Here is a 17,848-nt window from a genome sequence, read left to right on the forward strand (position 1 = left end):
TGCAGGGCCCAAGCACTTGGGCCATCCTCCACTGTACTCCCTGGCCACAGCAGAGAGCTGGCCTGGAAGAGGGGCAACCGGGACAGAATCTGGCACCCCGACCAGGACTAGAACCCGGTGTGCCGGTGCCGCAAGGCAGAGGATTGGCCTAGTGAGACACGGCACCGGCCCTCATTAAAATAATTTTAAAAATATTATTGAAAGGCAAGGAGAGAAAGAAGAGATCTTCCAAGCACGGGTTCACTCCTCCAATGCCTGCAACCTGCCGGGCTGGGCCAGGCTGAAGCCAGGAGCCTGGAGCCTCTTCCAGGTGGCCTACAGGGGTGGCAGGGACCCAAGTCCTCGAACCTTCACCTGCTGCCTCCCGGAGTGTGCATTAGCAGGCAGCTGGAGTCAGAAGTGGAGCCAAGGCTCACACCAGGCACCCCAATATGGGGCGTGGGGATCCCAAGTAGTAGCTTAATCACTACTCCAAATACCCACCCCCTTCAAATGTCACCCAGACCACCACCAGGGAAGTCAACACCCAGCAGCAGTCTGTGTTCACTCGCGGGCTGCTGGCTGCCTCCAACCTCCACCCTATGCTAGCGGGGCCTGGCCTCACTCACTCCCACGGCCTCCACCCGCGGGCACTGGGAGCCCATCACGTGACGTCTGGGTGACTCAGGCTGGCTGCCCAGCTTGTCGCGCCCTCACAGACCCCAGGCTCGCCCCTCCCCTGGCCAGCCCTCATCAATGCCCTTGTCACCGCCAGGCATCCCGCAGTCCCCGCCCGCTGCGCTGTCCACGTCTGTCCCCGCCCCACGGGGCGGTCCAGGACGCGAGAGGCCACATTTCATCCATCCTCCCACATGGGAGGCCCCTGCCTCTTAGCAGGCAGCTGGCAAGGTTTTCATCAGAAACTGCATGACGACTCTCAGCCAAGTGTTAAGGATGTTTATTTCCCAGCCCTTCAGCCACGTGAACACCCACGCGTCCCTCTGATAAGGATGGCCTCTTCCTTTCCCAGGGGCTGAGCTTTTGGAGCCAGCGCAAGGGGTCCCCCGCCCCAGCCCTGCCCCAGCTGGTCCTCTCAGGGGCAGCTCTCTGGAGTTCCGGGGGCTTCCTTAATCCTCTTCCGCTTGACTTTTGGTTCTTGGAGAAGCCTCTTTAAAGAACCTGCAAAAGGCAAGGTCAGGAGACAGCCTTGATGATGTCACAAACAGAGACTCATGGTTTGCCACAGATGGGAGGGTGCTGAGAGCAGAGAAGAAAACCAGACCTCAGTTTCAACCTACGCCCTTGCTCTCTTCGCAGAGGCCCTGCAAGGCAGGGGGACGCTGTCACCCCCGATTCACAGAGGACCTTCTCCAGGCACAGGGAAGCAGGCGACCTGCTCACAGCCTTATGACAGGCCAGAGGCACAGGCAGCACCACACCAAGTCTCCCCCACCTCCGGCTTTGGCCTGATTGCTCCCACTCCCTTCTCTGCTCTCTTGGCCCAACTCAGCTTTGCTGCGAGACTATCCGCGAACACCACTGCCAAGCACGGGGCCACACCCCCAGCACCCGGGTTCGAGCGCACAGGGAGACTCGGGGTGGTGGCTCGCCCGGATTAGAGTGAGGGACCCAGCCTCATCCCCAACGTGTCCTTCTCTCTGAAGTCCTGCTTACACAGAGGGGACTGAGCTCAGCGGTGCCGGAAGGAATCAAGCAAAGACCAGGAGGGGGCGCACTCTGCCGGACAGCAGCCTCATCCTCCTGACAGGCGGGCAGTGGGGGCGGGGGGGGGGGGGACTTTGTCTGGGAGATGCGGACACATCCAGGTGAAATGTGTGGTTTGGGGAACATGGAGAGGGTCCTTCTTTCTTCTTTTCTACTTTCTGTACTTGAGAAGCAACGTTTTGGGGGTGGTGTCCTGGGGCAAGGGGAAAAGCCAAGCCTGGGTCGCCTGCAGCCCATCTAGGAGTGTCAGTTCGAGGCCAGCTCCCCGCTGATGCACCTGGGAAACAATGGATGATGGCTCAAGTGCTTGAGTTCCTGGCGCCGGTGGGGGAGATGAAGATGGAGTCCCTGCTCCTGCCCTCAGCTTGGCCCAGCCAGAGCAATGCATGGAAGGTCTCCCTTTGTCTCTGTCTCTCTCTCTTTCAAATAAATAAATATTTTAAAAAGATTTTTGTAAAAGGCGATTTTTTTTTTAATATGAAAGGCAGAGAGAGAGAGAGAGAGAGAGAGAGAGAGAGAGATGGAGAAGGAGAGTTCCTGCCCGCTGGTTCACTGTTCAAATAGCTGCAGTGGCTGCAGGCAGCCCAGGCTGAAGTCAGGAGCCCGGATCGCAGCCCAGGTCTCCCGGGTGGATGGCCGGAACCCATTCACCGGAGTCCCTTTCCCTGCCTCCAAGGATCTGCACTGGAAGGAGCCGGGACCAGGAGCCAGAGCTGGGCGTCCAACTCAGGTCCTCCCGTATGGGAAACAGGCGACTGAGCTGCGAGACCAGACACCTGCTCCTATCTGGACAGTGTATGCATTTATTTATTTATTTGACAGATAGAGTTAGACAGTGAGAGTGAGAGTGAGAGAGAGAGAGAGAGAGAGAGAGAGAAGTGTTCCTTCTGTTGGCTCATCCCCCAAATGGCCGCTACGGCCAGCACTGTGCCGATCTGAAGCCAGGAGCCAGGTGCTTCCTCCTGGTCTCCCGTGCGGGTGCAGGGCCCAAGCACTTGGGCCATCCTCCACTGCACTCCGGGTCACAGCAGAGAGCTGGATTGGAAGAGGGGCAACCAGGACTAGAACTCGGTTCCATATGGGATGCCGGTGCTGCAAGTGGAGGATTAACCAAGTGAGCCAAGGCACCGGCCCCTGTATTTATTTTTGAACATTTATACTTATCTGAAAGCCAGAGCTAGAGAGAGAGAGAGAGAAAATCTTTCATCTGCTGGTTCACTCCCCCAAATGTCCACAACAGCCAGGGCTGGGCCAGGTCAGAGCCCGGAGCCAGGAGCTGCATCGTGGCCTCCCCCAGGGGTGACTTCTGCTGCCTTCCCAGGCGCACTGGCAGAAACTGGGTCAGCAGTGGAGTAGCTGGACTCAAACCCGTGCTCCTACAAGGGACGCAGGCGTTGCAAGCAGCAGTTTTACCAACACTGACCCGCCAGGTCTACCCCCACCTGTATGTTTTAAACTTTCTACAACAAGCATCTTTGAGCAGACAGAGCTAAAACGAGAAAAGAGTGGAGAAAGGGAAGGAAAGGACAGAAAGAAAAATACAGGCTGAAGAGAAGGCAGAAAGGAGAGAAGGAAACTCGTCGGGCTCAGGGCCATGGCTCCGGCTGCATGGTCTGTGCCAGGGAAACACCCAGCGCCCACGGCAGCCCCCTCGTGCGGCGGCTCTCACCTCTCCGGGCTCGGGGCTGGGCCGGCGGCTCGGCGGGCAGGGCGGCCTCCCGGCCCGGGGCCTGGATCCTGGACAGCCTCTCCTTCATGCCGCTCACGTTGCCGCGCAGCCCCCAGGCGCTGCACAGCTTGGGCAGGCTGTCTTCGCGGGTGGCCAGCAGGGACCTCTCCGGCGCGTCAAAGGGGCGGAAGGCCACCTGCAAGAGAGCACCGTGCTGAGACAGAGACCGGATTCCTGAGCCCCAGCCCTGGACTTAGTGAGAACCTGCAGTGGTCGGGCCGCACCTCACCCAGGCCCGAGTCACAGCTGCGGGGACCCAGGGCCTGGGGGAGCAGGAGGCCGGGCTGTCAGCTGTCTCCTCGTGGGTTATCCTTTATTGAGATCCTGTCCTTCCTCAGGCAGAAGCAAAATCTGGCCTGTTTGCAGTGCAACAGCAGCACCGCCATACCGTAATTTAAAATATTCTGGGGCCGGTGCCGCGGCTCACTAGGTTAATCCAACGCCTGTGGTGCCGGCACCCCGGGTTCTAGTCCCGGTCGGGGTACCGGATTCTGTCCTGGTTGCTCCTCTTCCAGGCCAGCTCTCTGCTGTGGCCAGGGAGGGCAGTGGAGGATGGCCCAAGTGCTTGGGCCCTGCACCCCATGGGAGACCAGGAGAAGCACCTGGCTCCTGGCTTGGGATCGGCACAGCGCCTCGGCCGCAACGTGCCAGCTGTAGCAGCCACTTGGGGAGTGAACCAACGGAAAAGGAAGACCTTTCTCTCTGTCTCTCTCTCTCACTAACTCTGCCTGTAAAAAAAAAAAAAAAAAAAAAAAAAAAAAAAAAAAAGAGGAAAATAAAAATATTCTGACCGCCTATAGAGAGTGAGGCCCATTTTAAGTGCGAGGGAGAGAGGGCAGTGGGTAGAAGACTGTGCGACTCCACCTACAAGACCGGAAACTCCCTCTGCTTCCACTCAGCTTTTCTGTGAACCTAAAGCTGCCACAGCTAAAACGTCTGGCAATTCATAAAATTCACTGGATACAATTCAGACTCCACGGAGCAATTTAGAAACCGCCACTTGCTGAGCTTTTTAAAAATATGTATTTATATTATTTCACGATTGGAAGTCGTAACTTTTCTTCAAATTATTTTAAAATTTTTTAATTAATTTCATTTTTATTTGAAAGTCAGAGAGACAGGCAGAGGAAGAAAGAGAGAAAGTGAGAGAGAGAGAGAGATCTTCAATCTGCCTGTTCACTCCTCAAAGGCCTGCAACAACCAGGGTTGGGCTAAGCCAAAGCCAGGAGCCATGACCTCCATGCGGGTAGCCTGGACCCAAGCTCGTGAGCTGCTTCCTGGAGCATGTGTTAACAAGAAGCTGGGCCGGGGGCCAGCGTTGTGTGCAGCAGGTTAAGCTGCTGGCATCTCGTATCAGAGGGCTCATTCACCCTCAGCTGTTGATCCAGCGTCCTGCTAATACAGCAGAAGATGGCCCAAGTCCTTGGCCCCTGCCACTCACATGGAGATACGGATGAAGCGCCTGGTCCCGGGTTTCAGCCTGGCCCAGCTCTGGCTGTTGTAGCCCTTTGGTGAGTGAACCAGTGGATCTAAGATCTTTCTCTGTCTCTGTTTCTCCCTGTCACTCTGCCTTTCAACAATATTAGTAAATCTTCATCTTTTTTTTTTTTTTAAGATTTATTTATTTATTTGAAAGGCAAAGTTACAGAGAGGCAGAGGCAGAGACAAAGAGAGAACCCTTCCATCTGCTAGTTTACTCCCCAGATGGCTGCAAGGGCCAGTGCTGAGCCCATACAAAGCCAGGCGCTTCTTCTGGGTCTCCCACACAGGTGCAGGGGCCCAAGGACTCGGGCCATCTTCCACTGCTTTCCCAGGCCACAGCAGAGAGCTGGATGGGAAGAGGAGCAGCTGGGACTAGAACCGGTGCCCATATGCGATGCTGGTGCCACAGGCGGGGGCTTAGCCCCAGTAAATCTTTTCTAAAAAATGTTTTTTTAAAACAAAAAGAAGCTGAGCCAGCACTGAGCAGGCACTCTGATAGGGGGTGTGGGTGTTCCCGTACGGTGACCTAAGCACCTCACCAAACACCTGCTCCCACCCCACTGACGAATGTGACCGGAGACCAAAATGTTTGAGAGCCAGTGTTTCTGGAAAAGCCAGGCCAGGCTCTGTCACTAGTCCCTGGAGACTTCCCCAAGGTCATAGGCTCTACCACCTGGCTCCAGCTGTCTCCAGCCATGGCCCTGCTAACATCAGGGTGTGGGTGTGGAGGCGGAGCCGTGGCCAGTGCAGTGGTCAAGGTGGGGGCAGTGAGTCACGGAAAGGAGCGGAGGGCCACTCGGTGCCAGCCTCCCTCGGTGACCGAAGAACACATCAGCCACCCCTCAGCCGGCCCCCGCGGGAGCTGCCCTGCCGCCTCACCTGGAACTTGGCCGCCTGGTTGTTCTTGGTGTACCTGTAGAGCCGGCGAAGCTGCTTTGCTTCCAGTTCCGAGAAGAGGGAGACAAACCTCCAGAGCATCCTGTGGGGAGAGACTGCGGCTGGGGCAGGCGCTCACAGCCCCAGCTCCCGCCCAGGGAGGAATGCGCCACTTGCTGATTCCTGGCTTTTGGTCGGGGGGGGGGGGGGGGGGGGGGATGGAGAGGTGGGGATCTGCCAGACCTTGAAGCTCCTGTCTGAGGACAGCCACGTGCACAGAGTAGATGTTCACTGGAGGCCATTCTCCCTGGGAGGCGGGAGGGGCCTCTTTCCACTGGGTACGTGGTCCCCCTGCGCCCCTCCCCCAGGCCCCTGACCCGTCCACACAGAGATGAGGGACTGGGGGATGCTGGCTGAGGCGCGGCCCTGGGCGCGGGGCGGGCGCGGGGCAGGCGCGGGGCAGGCGCGGGAGCCGAGGCGGCCTTACTTCCTCCAGTGCTTCAGCTCCCAGGCTCGGCAGCAGTGCTGCAGGAAGCTGTCGATGTGGTCGCCCAGCACCAGCAGGCTCTGCTTCATGTACTTCAGCTGCTTTTTCTGGGGAAGGTCCCTGCGCAGCTGCAGCTTTCGCAGGAACTTCTTCAGCGGCCTTAGGTATTCTTTACACTGGGGAGGCAACAGGAGAGGGGGAGAGCCCGGGAGGACGCGATGAGGCACACGGGAGCCGAGCCAGCCGCAGCGCTCCAGGCGGGGCCGTGTGTGTTGCGTGAGCAGGTGCCAGTGGACCTCCCCCCTCTCCCCACAAGGGCACGACAAGTGGGGCAGAGATGTGGGTTGGAGGCTATGCTACTCCTGACCCTAGCTCCCTCACCCCTGGGCAACAGGGGACAGGGCTCCACTCACAATTTTGAAGGTGTCCTGGCTCAGGCCCTTGGCATGGCGCACGAGGGAGCCTCCCCGAGGGGTGGTGCTGGAGCTCCTGCCTAGGCAGGGCGCGCTCGCCACCTGGGAGGAGGCAGGGAGCAGTCAACCTTGGGGCTTGGGCCTCTCTTCCTGGGACACTGCCGGGCAAACGCTGGCCCAGATGACTCCCCCTACAACTTCCTTCCGGACACAGAACTGCTGGAGTGAGCACTGGGTAAACACGGCCATCTCTGGAAACCCCTCTGTTCAGAAAACTTAGAACAGTCATCCCAGCATGCCATACCAGGGTCCCTTTGCAGGGCACTGGATAAACATGAGCTCCTTTTACGCCACCACGCGTTCTGTGAGGTTAGCTGAGAGCAGGGTTCGTGTGCTCACTGGTCCAGCAAACACCGATCCACTGCCCAGCCCCCGGGCCCAGCTCCGCATCTCCAGCCCTCTGCATCACGCTGTGCGTCAGGGCAGGCAGAAAACCGCCCCGACGGTGATGATGAGAAACAACGTTTTGAGTCAAAGTGGGGCAAAGAAAGGAGAAAAGGCGTGGTGACAGCAGGGCGGCCAGGAGACGGCACCGCAAGTCAGACCACAGCCCTGAACTGACCCGCTGGCTTTGAGCCGTCTGTGTTCTGGGCCGACAAATTCCAAGTCCAGAGCACACTCAAGGGCGAGACCACGGTAAGGCGGATGGAGGAGGCACAGGACACTCGAGGCTCTGGCTGGTGAACTCTTAAACGTGCCACACCCACCACGCGGCCACCGCCACACACAGACCATAACACCATGTGTCTTCACAGCCAACAGTGGGCTGGGGCTCCTTCCCGTCCCCCTGTCCTCTTGTTCTTGTGGCCTCGGGCTAGCTCCGGGACCCCACCACCTCGTCTTCTTATTATCTTCTTCTTATTCTTCTTATCCCGTGTTTTCTGACACCAGCCCCCCAGGTCCCGCTCTGCTCCCCTCCTCCCACCCGCGTGGTCACCTTCTCCAGTGGCTTGTCCCCTTCACCCCCTGGCCCATCCGAGGCCTCCATCTCCACAAGTGTGCTGGCAGGCTCCGAGGTGGCCCTGCTCATGTCCCCTCCGGCTTCTGACCTACTGCTTCCGCGACCTGAACCTCTTGGGGAGTGGGCAGGTGGGCTCCAGAACTCGGGGCAAAACCATGGCAACCGCCAACACACAGCCCCTCCCCCAGGCCCTCACCGCGGGGGTGGGGCGGGCGGCGCCAGCCACCTCCTCCCACGGGGGCCCAGCGTGGGCCGGGGATGCCGTGGCCGTCGGGTCCCGGCAAGGCTCTCGGAGCGAGCGTCCCGCGTGTGGGGGGCCGGAGTGGGCTCCCGGGGCTGTGCCGAGTGAACGGGGGCGGCTTCTCCTCGACGCCCGGGGCCGCCCGAGAGTTAAGGCGCCCACCCGGCTGGGCTTGGGGGCGGCGTTTCTCAGGCACGCGGGCAGGGACACCCTCCGTGGCGAAGACGCCGGCAGCGAACCCCGTTTCGCAGACACGAGCTGGACACACGGAGACCCTGTTACTTGCCTGGCGTGCGCGGCCACTAAGTAGGGCGCGGGGACTCGGCTCGGAGTCCCACCGCCCCGGCGTTTCTGGCCGGCGTGGCCCCCGCGGGGCCGCGTCCCCGCGTCTCGGCCGCCCGGCCGGCCCCGGGGGCGCTGCGCGGCGCTGGTGCGAGCTGCGGCCATCTCGTCCCCGACGCGCCTCAGGCGCCCCCTCGTGTCGTTCGGCGGCGCCCGGCGACTTTCGACGGCGGAAAGACCGTTGCAACCACGGGGCGGCGCCTTGAGCCACATCGTCTTCCCGGGAACGCGGAGGCGCGTGGCCTGGGCCGCCCTTCGTGTCTTCGGGCCTCGGGGGCCGGCGCTCCCTACGCAGTGGCTTCTTCCCCTCCCTTCGCCGGCACCAGGTCGGAGGCCGCGGTCGATGCTCGGGCCTGGGTCCCGCCTCACCGACGGCCCGGTCCCCGCTCGCCACCTAGCGGCGCGACGGGCACGTGACAGGGACCCCGGCTCTGCTGCCTCGAGGCGGGGGTGGGGGTGGGGGTGGGGGTGGGGGTGGGGGTGGGGGTGGTGATGGGGGGGGTGGGGGGGTGCAGAGTCCCAGGGTTCCATCGAGTTCCCTGCGCGTCCTCAAAGTGGTGTTAACCTGCTCTCTACTCCATCTTGTTTAACGCATCTTTGTTGTTGTTGCTGTATGGAGGCAACATAGAAGTTCGCACTTTGTCTCCGATCTGGAACGTTTGTTTTCTGAGCCTTAATTCAGAATTATTTTGCGGCTGTTAAGTAGGATGGTCACGCTGGCCTCGTGTACGCTTCTCTTGGGAGTAATAATTGCTAAACGGAGTGCTTCAAAAATATGGAATTTGCATTTGAGGTATATCCATAAAGCCATTTAAAAAGCTACGAAACAGTTATTGACGTGGAAAACAGGAACTAAAGCAGCATGGGTAGCAGGTCCCGTTATGGTCAGTGTGTGTGCGCGTACAAAGTCTTTTTTTTTTTTTAATAGGCAGAGTGGGCAGTGAGAGAGAGACAGAGAGAAAGGTCTTCCTTTGCCGTTGGTTCACCCTCCAATGGCCGCCGTGGCTGGCGCACCGCGCTGATCCGATGGCAGGAGCCAGGTGCTTCTCCTGGTCTCCCATGGGGTGCAGGGCCCAAGTACTTGGGCCATCCTCCACTGCACTCCCTGGCCACAGCAGAGAGCTGGCCTGGAAGAGGGGCAACCGGGACAGAATCCGGTGCCCCTACCGGGACTAGAACCCAGTGTGCTGGCGCCGCAAGGCGGAGGATTAGCCTAGTGAGCTGTGGTGCCAGCCGCGTACGAAGTCTTGCAAGATGTACTTCCATATATCAAGGGTGAGTTCTCATTTTCTTTTTTTGAATTTCCTAACTCAAAAAATGCGCTTTACTTTTACAGACAGAAAAGCCTAAATAGGCCAGTGCCACTGCTCACTTGGCTAATCCTCGGCCTGTGGCGCCCGTACCCTGGGTTCTAGTCCTGGTCGGGGCGCCGGATTCTGTCCCGGTTGCCCCTCTTCTAGGCCAGCTCTCTGCTGTGGCCCGGGAGGGCAGTGGAGGATGGCCCAAGTGCTTGGGCCCTGCACCCCATGGGAGACCAGGAGGAAGCACCTGGTTCCTGGCTTCAGATCTGCGCAGCTTGCCAGCTGTAGTGGCCATTTTGGGGGTGAACCAAAGGAAAAAGGAAAACCTTTCTCTCTGTCTCTAACTCTGCCTATAAAAAAAAAAAAAAAGCCTAAATAACATCATTAAAAAGTTATATGATGCTAAGTTTGAAAACAGAACTCAAAAGGATGTGTATGGTAACAGCTCCTAAGTGAGCCTGAGTGTGGACAAGGCTGGAAGAAAGCACAGTAAAAAGAAGCAAGGAACTGAGTGTGTGTGTGTGTGCTGGCACACAGATTCACAGGAATGTACCTCGAGTTGGAAACAGAATTCACAGGTGTTGCTTTTTAAGCTTATTAGTGAGTGTATTTTAGAGGGAGAGGGAGAAAGAACTCTCACCTGGCTCAGCCTTCAAAAGCTGGGTCACTCAAGAAGCCTGCAAGAGTGAGGGAGAGGAGGACGCCCCCTCCGCCGAGGGCCAGGGGCCAGGGGCCAGGGGCCAGGAAAGCAGTGCAGGCCTCGCAGTGGGTGGCAGGAACCCGTTCCCTTGAGCCATCCCACTGCCTCAGGGTCTACAGTAGTGGGCAGCTGGCACCGGGAGCTGGTGAACCAGGTACTCCAGTGTGGGACGCCAGCCTTCTCAACCCCTAGACCAAACACCCACACCGATGAGTTTATTTTGATGCCAAAACAAAGAATTGAAATCCATGGGTGGCTTTTCCATACCAATTTTCTGTGAACTTTTGAACACCTCATATAGGTATATCCCCAACTATCTCCAGTTCCAAAGGGGTGGCCAGGTGCTCGCATTTCAAAGCTGTGCTGTCCTTGCTTGCATCCTCACCCTACTCCACCCCTGCTTTTCCCTCCCAGAGCTTCCAGTGAGTGCTAGGCTCTGGATGGCTGCCCTGTTCCCATAATGGGTGTATTATCAACCATGGGGAGTAGCCTGGAGAGACAATTGAACCTAACATGAGCCGGGAATAATGGCTCAACACACAACATTAACTAAGAGCAAAAATCCGTTGCCTTTGGGAGACATTCTTTCAAAAACTAATTAGTCAGCTTAAAAATGACTCTTTAGGACAAGTCAACTCATTCCACAGGTTATTTTGAAACATTTATTAAAACAGGCAAACAGGGGTGGGTGTCTGGTGTGGTTAAAGTGCCACTTGGGACGCTGGCTTCTCGTATGGGAATGCCTGAGTTTGAGTTCTGTCTGTACTCCTGATTCCAGCTTCCTGGAACGTGCAACCCCGGAGACAGCAGGTGATGGTCCCAGTGGGTGAGTCCCTGCCCCCATGAGGGAGATCTGGATTGCGCTCACACGTCCTGGCTTTGGCCCAGCTCAACCATGGCTGCGGCTAGCATTTTGGAGTGAACCAGCAGATGAGAGATCTGCTTTCAAATAAAATTAAATTTAGTTTAATTTTAAAAAATTGTGCCATAGGTGTTGGGCACGTGGCAGGTGGTGGAGGAACAAGGGCCTTTAATTTTTCTCTGCACTCCATACAGGCCACCATGTCCCTCGATGGCACAGATTGGTTTCATAAGCATCGTGTCTCACTCCACCCCACCAACCACCTCCACCCCCCGTCCACAGGATAGAGCTCACAACACGCCCTGAACTAAGTGAAGGAGGAAAGAGACTCAGCGTCTACTGCTTACAGTTCTCCTCCTAGAGGGGGGCTATGTCTGCAGATCACACTGACAGCTCTCAGCTGAGGGCCAAGGCATGGCCCCCAGGGTCTGAATCACAGCTGAAGACAGAATCTCTCAATGGGATCTCCTGGTCAGTGAGCCTTTTGAAACTCCAGCCTGCAAGTTCTTTTGAGAACTCACTGGAGAAGTCCGTAGCTTCAGAGATGTTAGGCACCAGCGATCTACCGGGTCTAATGAGGGTGTGGACCACTTCCCAAGGCTCAGATCTTTAAATCTGAGCTCCTAGAAACTCGCAAACAAAGGCACTCTGAGAAACACCAGAAACAGCAAGTCTCGAGAGAAAAAGAACAGAGGAAGAAGACAAAGGAGTTTAAGTCTAAGCATTTCCCAGGCCCATCCAGGGAACCAGAGACTAAGCAGAACGCCAGCGAAGTCCTTGACCACACACAATGAAGCTGAAGTGCTACTGTTACCCCTGCCAGCCACCTGCGTCCAGCCTGTATCACAGGCCGGGGAGTCCCTCTCGCGCTGACACAGGGCATCAGGGCTGTACGGAGGAGATGCAGGTGCGAGGGCTTTCCCTTCCCGATGGCCACGACACAGACACAGCCAAGCGCACAGGTCAGGAGCGTCCCTTTATCTCCTGCTGCTCTCACAATAGTGTGCAAAAATGTGAGGTAGTGTTTTCTTTGCTCTTATTTCATATTTACTGTGGTTTTCCCGTTAGTGGAGCTCTGGTTTAAATGCACTTTTGTAATAGCAAGGTTTTAATTTGGGCTTCATGTGCTCTAAAAATATCTTGTCAGTATCAGAATAGCACTGCAGAACGGCAGCCTCAGAACTTCACAGTGTTTCTAAATAGTCTGATGATATGCAAGTGTCTGCGATTGTGTAAATTGCTGGCCTAATGATTTCCACTTGGCTCTTTCTGAAGCTTTTCTTTCCTAAGATGGGATTCAGGGGAGGCGCAGGAGAGAGTTACAGACGATTAATGCTGGAGCTGGAGATGATTTGGGAAAGCATACGATGCATCCTGAATTTTTCAGTAATTTCAAAGATTCATTCTTTGAAAAAATATTTTTATCTACTAGAGAGAGAGAGAAAGACAGAAAGGGAGAAAGAGAGAATATGGGAACCTTTCATCAGTTGGCTCACTCCCCAAATGACTGCAACAGCTGGGGCTGGGCCAGGCCTAATCTCGGAGCCAGGAACTCCATCCAGGTCTCCCACATGGGTGGCAGGCACCCAAGTACTTGGGCCATCATCTGCTGCCTTGCAGAATGCATTAGCAGGAAACTGGATCAGCAGCAAGGTAGCCGGGATTATGAGATGTGAGGTGTCTCAGGCGGCTTAACCCACTGTGCCACAGCACCGCCCTGAAGCATTCAGTCCTGCCGCCTTGCTTGCCACCACACTCCCAGGGCCATGGGTTTGTACCCTACTCTCCCTTCAGGCCTGGAATTGGTGGTACTGGGGGTTTATATCAGAGTTTCCCTGACTGAGATCTTCAGAATCAGAATTTTATCAGTATTTTTTTAAAAAAGATTTATTTTATTTATTTGAAAGATTTGCAGAGAGAGATGTCTCCCATCCGCCAGTTCACTCTCTAAATGGTTGCAACAGCCAGAGCTGGGCCAGGCTGAAGCCAGGAGCCAGGAGCTTCTTCCAGGTCTCTCACATGGGTACGGGAGCCCAAGGACTTAGGCCATTTTCCGCTGCTTTCCCAGGGACATTAACAGGGAGCTGGATTGGAGTGGAGCAGCCAGGACTTAAACCGGCATCCATATGGGATGCTGGCGTTTCAGGCTAGGGCTTTAACCTACTGCACCACAATGTCGGCCCCTTAATTGTTGTGTTGTTTTTTTTTTTTTAAATATTTATTCTGTTTATTGGAAAGGCCGAGTTACAGAGAGGTAGAGACAGAGAGGGAGGAGGAGTAGTATAAGTATGTTAGTAGCTGTCCCTGTGCGTGGGTGTTGTAGTGCAGCAGTTAAACCAGGGCTCAGGACACCACATCCCATACTGCAGTGCCGGGGTTCGAGTCCCGGCTCTTCTTCCAATTCCAGCTTCCTGATATGTGCACCCTGAGAGGCAGCAGGTGATGGTTCAAGTGCTGGGATTCCTGCCACCCGTGTGGGACGCCTGGATGGAGCTCCTGACTCCTCACTTTAGCTCGGCCCAGCTCTAGCTATTGCAGGCATCTGGGGAGTAAACCAGTGAATGGATGCTATCTCTCACCCTCTGTCTTGCTCTGCCTAGCAAATAAATACAAATAAATTTAAAAATTTAAAAAACATGTTCCAGGCAATTCTTTTCCTATAATTTCTTTTCAAAAAATAACTGAGAGTGGTGTGCTGAGCTAGAATCCCAAACTGGCCCTTGTCTGCGTCCAGCTGGGCGTGCTACAGGCTGCCCAGGACCGTGCTGGAGCTGGCCCTCACAGGGTGACCATCAAGTTTGTAGCAACTTTTGCCAGCTGTCTGTTAGCCATAGGCATTATTAAATATTAAATTACATGTACACCAATATTCATAGCAGCGTTGTTCACAATAGGCAACAAGGGAGAACAGGGCAAGTGCCCATCAGCAGGGGAATGGATAAACAAATAAGGTGTATTCATACAATAGAATGTTCTTCAGCCCGAAAACGCAATGAAGTTCTGATACATGTGACAACACGGAAGAATCTTAAAAGCATTATGCCAAGTAAAATAAAGCAGACACAAAAAGAAAAACTGCCTGATTCCATTTACATGAAGTACACAGAACAGAAAAACTCATAGCCGCAGAAAGTAAAATAAAAGTTTCCAAGTCTGGGCTGGCGCCATGGCTCACTAGGCTAATCCTCCGCCTAGCGGCGCCGGCACACCGGGTTCTAGTCCCGGTTGGGGTGCCGGATCCTGTCCCGGTTGCCCCTCTTCCAGGCCAGCTCTCTGCTGTGGCCAGGGAGTGCAGTGGAGGATGGCCCAAGTGCTTGGGCCCTGCACCCCATGGGAGACCAGGAGAAGCACCTGGCTCCTGCCATCGGATCAGCGTGGTGCGCCGGCCACAGCCCACCGGCCGCGGCGGCCATTGGAGGGTGAACCAACGGCAAAGGAAGACCTTTCTCTCTGTCTCTCTCTCACTGTCCACTCTGCCTGTCAAAAAAAAAAAAAAAAAAAAAAAGTTTCCAAGTCTGGAAGGAAAGTCGATTGGGTAGAAAGTTTCCATTTAGATGATGAAAAGGTTCTGGAAATAGTGGTAATGATTACACAACTTTGTGAAGTACTTAATGCTACCGCATTATATTTGAAATGGTTAAAATGACAAATTTTGTGTCATCTATATGTTCATATTAGTAAGTAGAATTCTGTCAGAAATTAAATACACATTTCTAAAAAAATAATTTTGAAAACAAAATCATCAAAATTGAACGATTCCTAGTTTTTTCCACATTATACAGTTAGGTTTGTTTCTGAGGTTTTGTCTGCTGTATCTGTCAAGCATCTCTTCCAATCTCCATGCTCAGTGACATCACCTTGATAGTTAGATATTGGCTGGAAATCAAAAACGCCACAACTCAGGGTCTTTCCTCCCCTCCAAGTGTTTGTTAAGCATTTGTCAACGCACTGCTAATTCTTTTTTTTTTTTTAAGATTTATTTTTATTTATTTGAAATGCAGAATTACAGAGAGAAAGAGACAGAGGTCTTCCATCTGCTGGTTCACTCCCCAAATGGCTGCAGTAGCTGGAGCTGAGCCGATCCGAAGCCAGGAGCCAGGAGCCAGGAGCTTCTTCCAGGTCTCCCACGTGGGTACAGGGGCCCAAGCACTTGGGCCATCTTCTACTGCTTTCCCAGGCTATTAAAAAGAGAAAGAGAGAGAGAGAGAGAGACAGAGAGAGCGAGCGAGTGATCCTGATCGGAAGTGTAGCAGCCAGAGACAAATTGGTGCCCTTGTAGGATGCTGGCACTGTAGGCAGTGGCTTTACCAGTTACACCACAGCGCTGGCTCCACACCACTGATTCTGACCCCCAGTTTCCTCAAGAGTGAAAAGGAAACAGCAATTTCTCTGAGGATTAGTTGAGGTGAAAAGGCCTGTGGGAGTGCTCACCACATGGCACTTGTCCCTTTTCACTAGGGACCTTGAGCTCCTTGAGGGCCAATCCTGCTGAAATAACCTGTTTCCTAAGTCTTTATTAGAGGCATGCAGTAGATGTTAGATTGAACAAATGAACAAATGGATGGATTCCTGGTGCCAGTGTGGAGAGCTTTCCTATTTTAACAGCTGGCACCAGAACCACTTTCAGTAAGAGAATTAACTTTGGAAGCTGCTAGGGAAGAAGGTGGGGCCTGCGCTCATGGTGAGAGTCTTCTCCCAGCAGCTCTGAAAGGGAAAACAAGAGCTTGACCTTTCTGTGACCCAGAAAAGGATGCCAGAAATAAGGGGCACTGCAAGGATAGAAGCCAGAAAAGCAGAGACAGGGAGAGGCTGGGTGTCCATGGAGTGAGCTGTAGGGCGGGTGGGATGGAGATGGGATTTCTAATAGGCATTCCTGGGTTAAAACGGGCTGTATTTGTTTGCTGTAGGCTCTCATTATGACCCACACACATCTTCAGTGAAGTTTCTAGTCTCTTCAACAGCCTTGTGTTTGGATTCGTTTGGGAATGTGATGAATCAAGAAGAAGCCGGGCTGGCCTCTTTTGGCCCCGGCTGCCAGTGAGGCAACGAAGGGACAGTGACAGGACATGGTGTTTCAGACTAAAAAGTGTAGCAGAGGCAGGGAAGGTGATCAGAACCCAGCTCTATGGTGATACAAACGCTTGGGAAGTCCTTGGAGAAAGCCTGAGCGGTCTTTTGAAGATCTGTGGTCTAATGCTGAAGGTTGGATCTTCTCTAGTTTTTAGGGAGATGGAGATGAGGGTATCCCAGAGGCCCATAGGTTACATTCAATGATCTTGACATTTTTAGGCCTTGGTGATGTTCTATTTCTTGATCTGTGGGTGTTAATGCATTTTAGTTCATTCCTATAGTTTGGAGTTTTAGATTTTGAGAGAATTCTTTGTCTTCTTGGACTTCAGCTTGAATTAAGAATGTTCTGGGCAAATCTATAAAATTAAGGCTGTTATAGTATCACATTACCTTGCTCTGTGGTGAATTGGCTTTTGATGGCTGTCAGAATCTAATCTATCCAAAGAATAGGGTAGGAAAAAAGAAGGTCTTTTACCATGGAGAAGCCTGACAGACACTACCTTAACTAAGGGCTGAATATTATTACCAATGATGTCATGTGGATATTATATTCTCACCTATGATGTGCCAAGAAAGACACTTAACCTCTGTAGTAGTTTATTTATTTATTTGAAAGTCAGAGTTACAGAGAGAAGGAAAGAGAGAGAGAGAGAGAGAGAGAGAGAGAGAGAGATTGATCTTCCATCCTCTGGTTCATGCCTCAGATGGCTATAGTAGCCAAGGCTGGGCCAGGCCAAAGCCAGGAGCCAGGAGCTTCTTCTGGGTCTCCCACATGGATGGCTGGGGCCCAAGCACTGGGCCCATCTTCTACTGCTTTCCCAAGGCCATTAGCAGAGAGCCTGATGGGAAGTGGAGCAGCCAGGATTCCAACTGGCACCCGTATGGGATGCCAGTATCACAGGCGGAAGCTCTACCTACTATTACACAATGATGGCCCCTACAGTAGTTTTTTGAAAAACCCATAACCCCCGTCTAATCATGAGAAAGCCATCAGATCAGCCCAGATTGGGGGACATTCCACAGGATATCCAGCCAGTACTGTTTGAAACTGTCACGGATTAGTGAAGACTGGGGAGACATGACAATTAAATGAAACGTGGAATCCTGCAACAGAAAGGGAATGTTAAGAAAAAAAACTGGTGAAATCCAGATAAAGTCTGGAATTTAGTTAATAATGCAGCTTTGTTGATTTCTAGCTTTGACAAACGTGCCATGGTGATAAAAGCTGTTAACAGTAGGGGAAATTGAGTAAGCAGTATTCAGGGACTCTTTACACAATCTTTACAACTTTTTTTGTTAATCTAGAACAATTTCTGAATAAAAAGTGTGTTTCAAAAAAATATGGGGCTGGTGCCACGGCATAATAGGCTAAGCTTCTACCTGCAGCACTGGCATCCTACCTGGGTGCTGGTTTGTGTTCCGGTTGCTCCTCTTCCGATCCAGCGCTCTGTTTATGCCCTGACAAAGCAGTGGAAGATGGCCCAAGTGCTTGGGCCCCTGCACCTGTGTGAGAGGCCCAAAGGAAGATCCTGGCTCCTGGAATCGGATCAGCACAGCTCTGGCCATTGCAGGCATTTGGGGAGTGAACCAGCAGATGGAAGACCTTTCTCTCTTTGTCTC

General features: G+C 53.9%; 1 protein-coding gene across 1 annotated transcript; it reads right to left on the minus strand.

Annotated features, from left to right (window-relative positions):
- Positions 1 to 921: 921 nt before the first annotated feature.
- Positions 922 to 7,870, minus strand: CHCT1 (CHD1 helical C-terminal domain containing 1). The gene is made up of 6 exons (XM_002719083.5): positions 7,689 to 7,870; positions 6,692 to 6,793; positions 6,279 to 6,454; positions 5,795 to 5,894; positions 3,374 to 3,569; positions 922 to 1,158 (listed from the first exon to the last, which is right to left on the minus strand). The coding sequence occupies exons 1-6, from the start codon at positions 7,779 to 7,781 to the stop codon at positions 1,073 to 1,075; spliced, it is 753 nt and encodes a 250-aa protein (XP_002719129.3). The 5' UTR covers positions 7,782 to 7,870; the 3' UTR covers positions 922 to 1,072.
- Positions 7,871 to 17,848: the final 9,978 nt, after the last annotated feature.

The sequence above is a fragment of the Oryctolagus cuniculus genome, chromosome 17 (assembly GCF_964237555.1).
Source record: "Oryctolagus cuniculus chromosome 17, mOryCun1.1, whole genome shotgun sequence".
Classification (NCBI taxonomy): Eukaryota; Metazoa; Chordata; class Mammalia; order Lagomorpha; family Leporidae; genus Oryctolagus; species Oryctolagus cuniculus.

What these genes read in the sequence shown, in the direction of transcription:
- CHCT1 (XM_002719083.5), bottom strand. Translation starts at nt 7,781, where the DNA reads ATGAGCAGGGCCACCTCGGAGCCTGCCAGCACACTTGTGGAGATGGAG. An exon ending in GCCAGGACACCTTCAAAATT is followed by an intron (nt 6,455 to 6,691) that starts GTGAGTGGAGCC and finishes TTGCCTCCCCAG; the next exon opens with TGTAAAGAATACCTAAGGCC. An exon ending in GAGCTGAAGCACTGGAGGAA is followed by an intron (nt 5,895 to 6,278) that starts GTAAGGCCGCCT and finishes CTCTCCCCACAG; the next exon opens with GATGCTCTGGAGGTTTGTCT.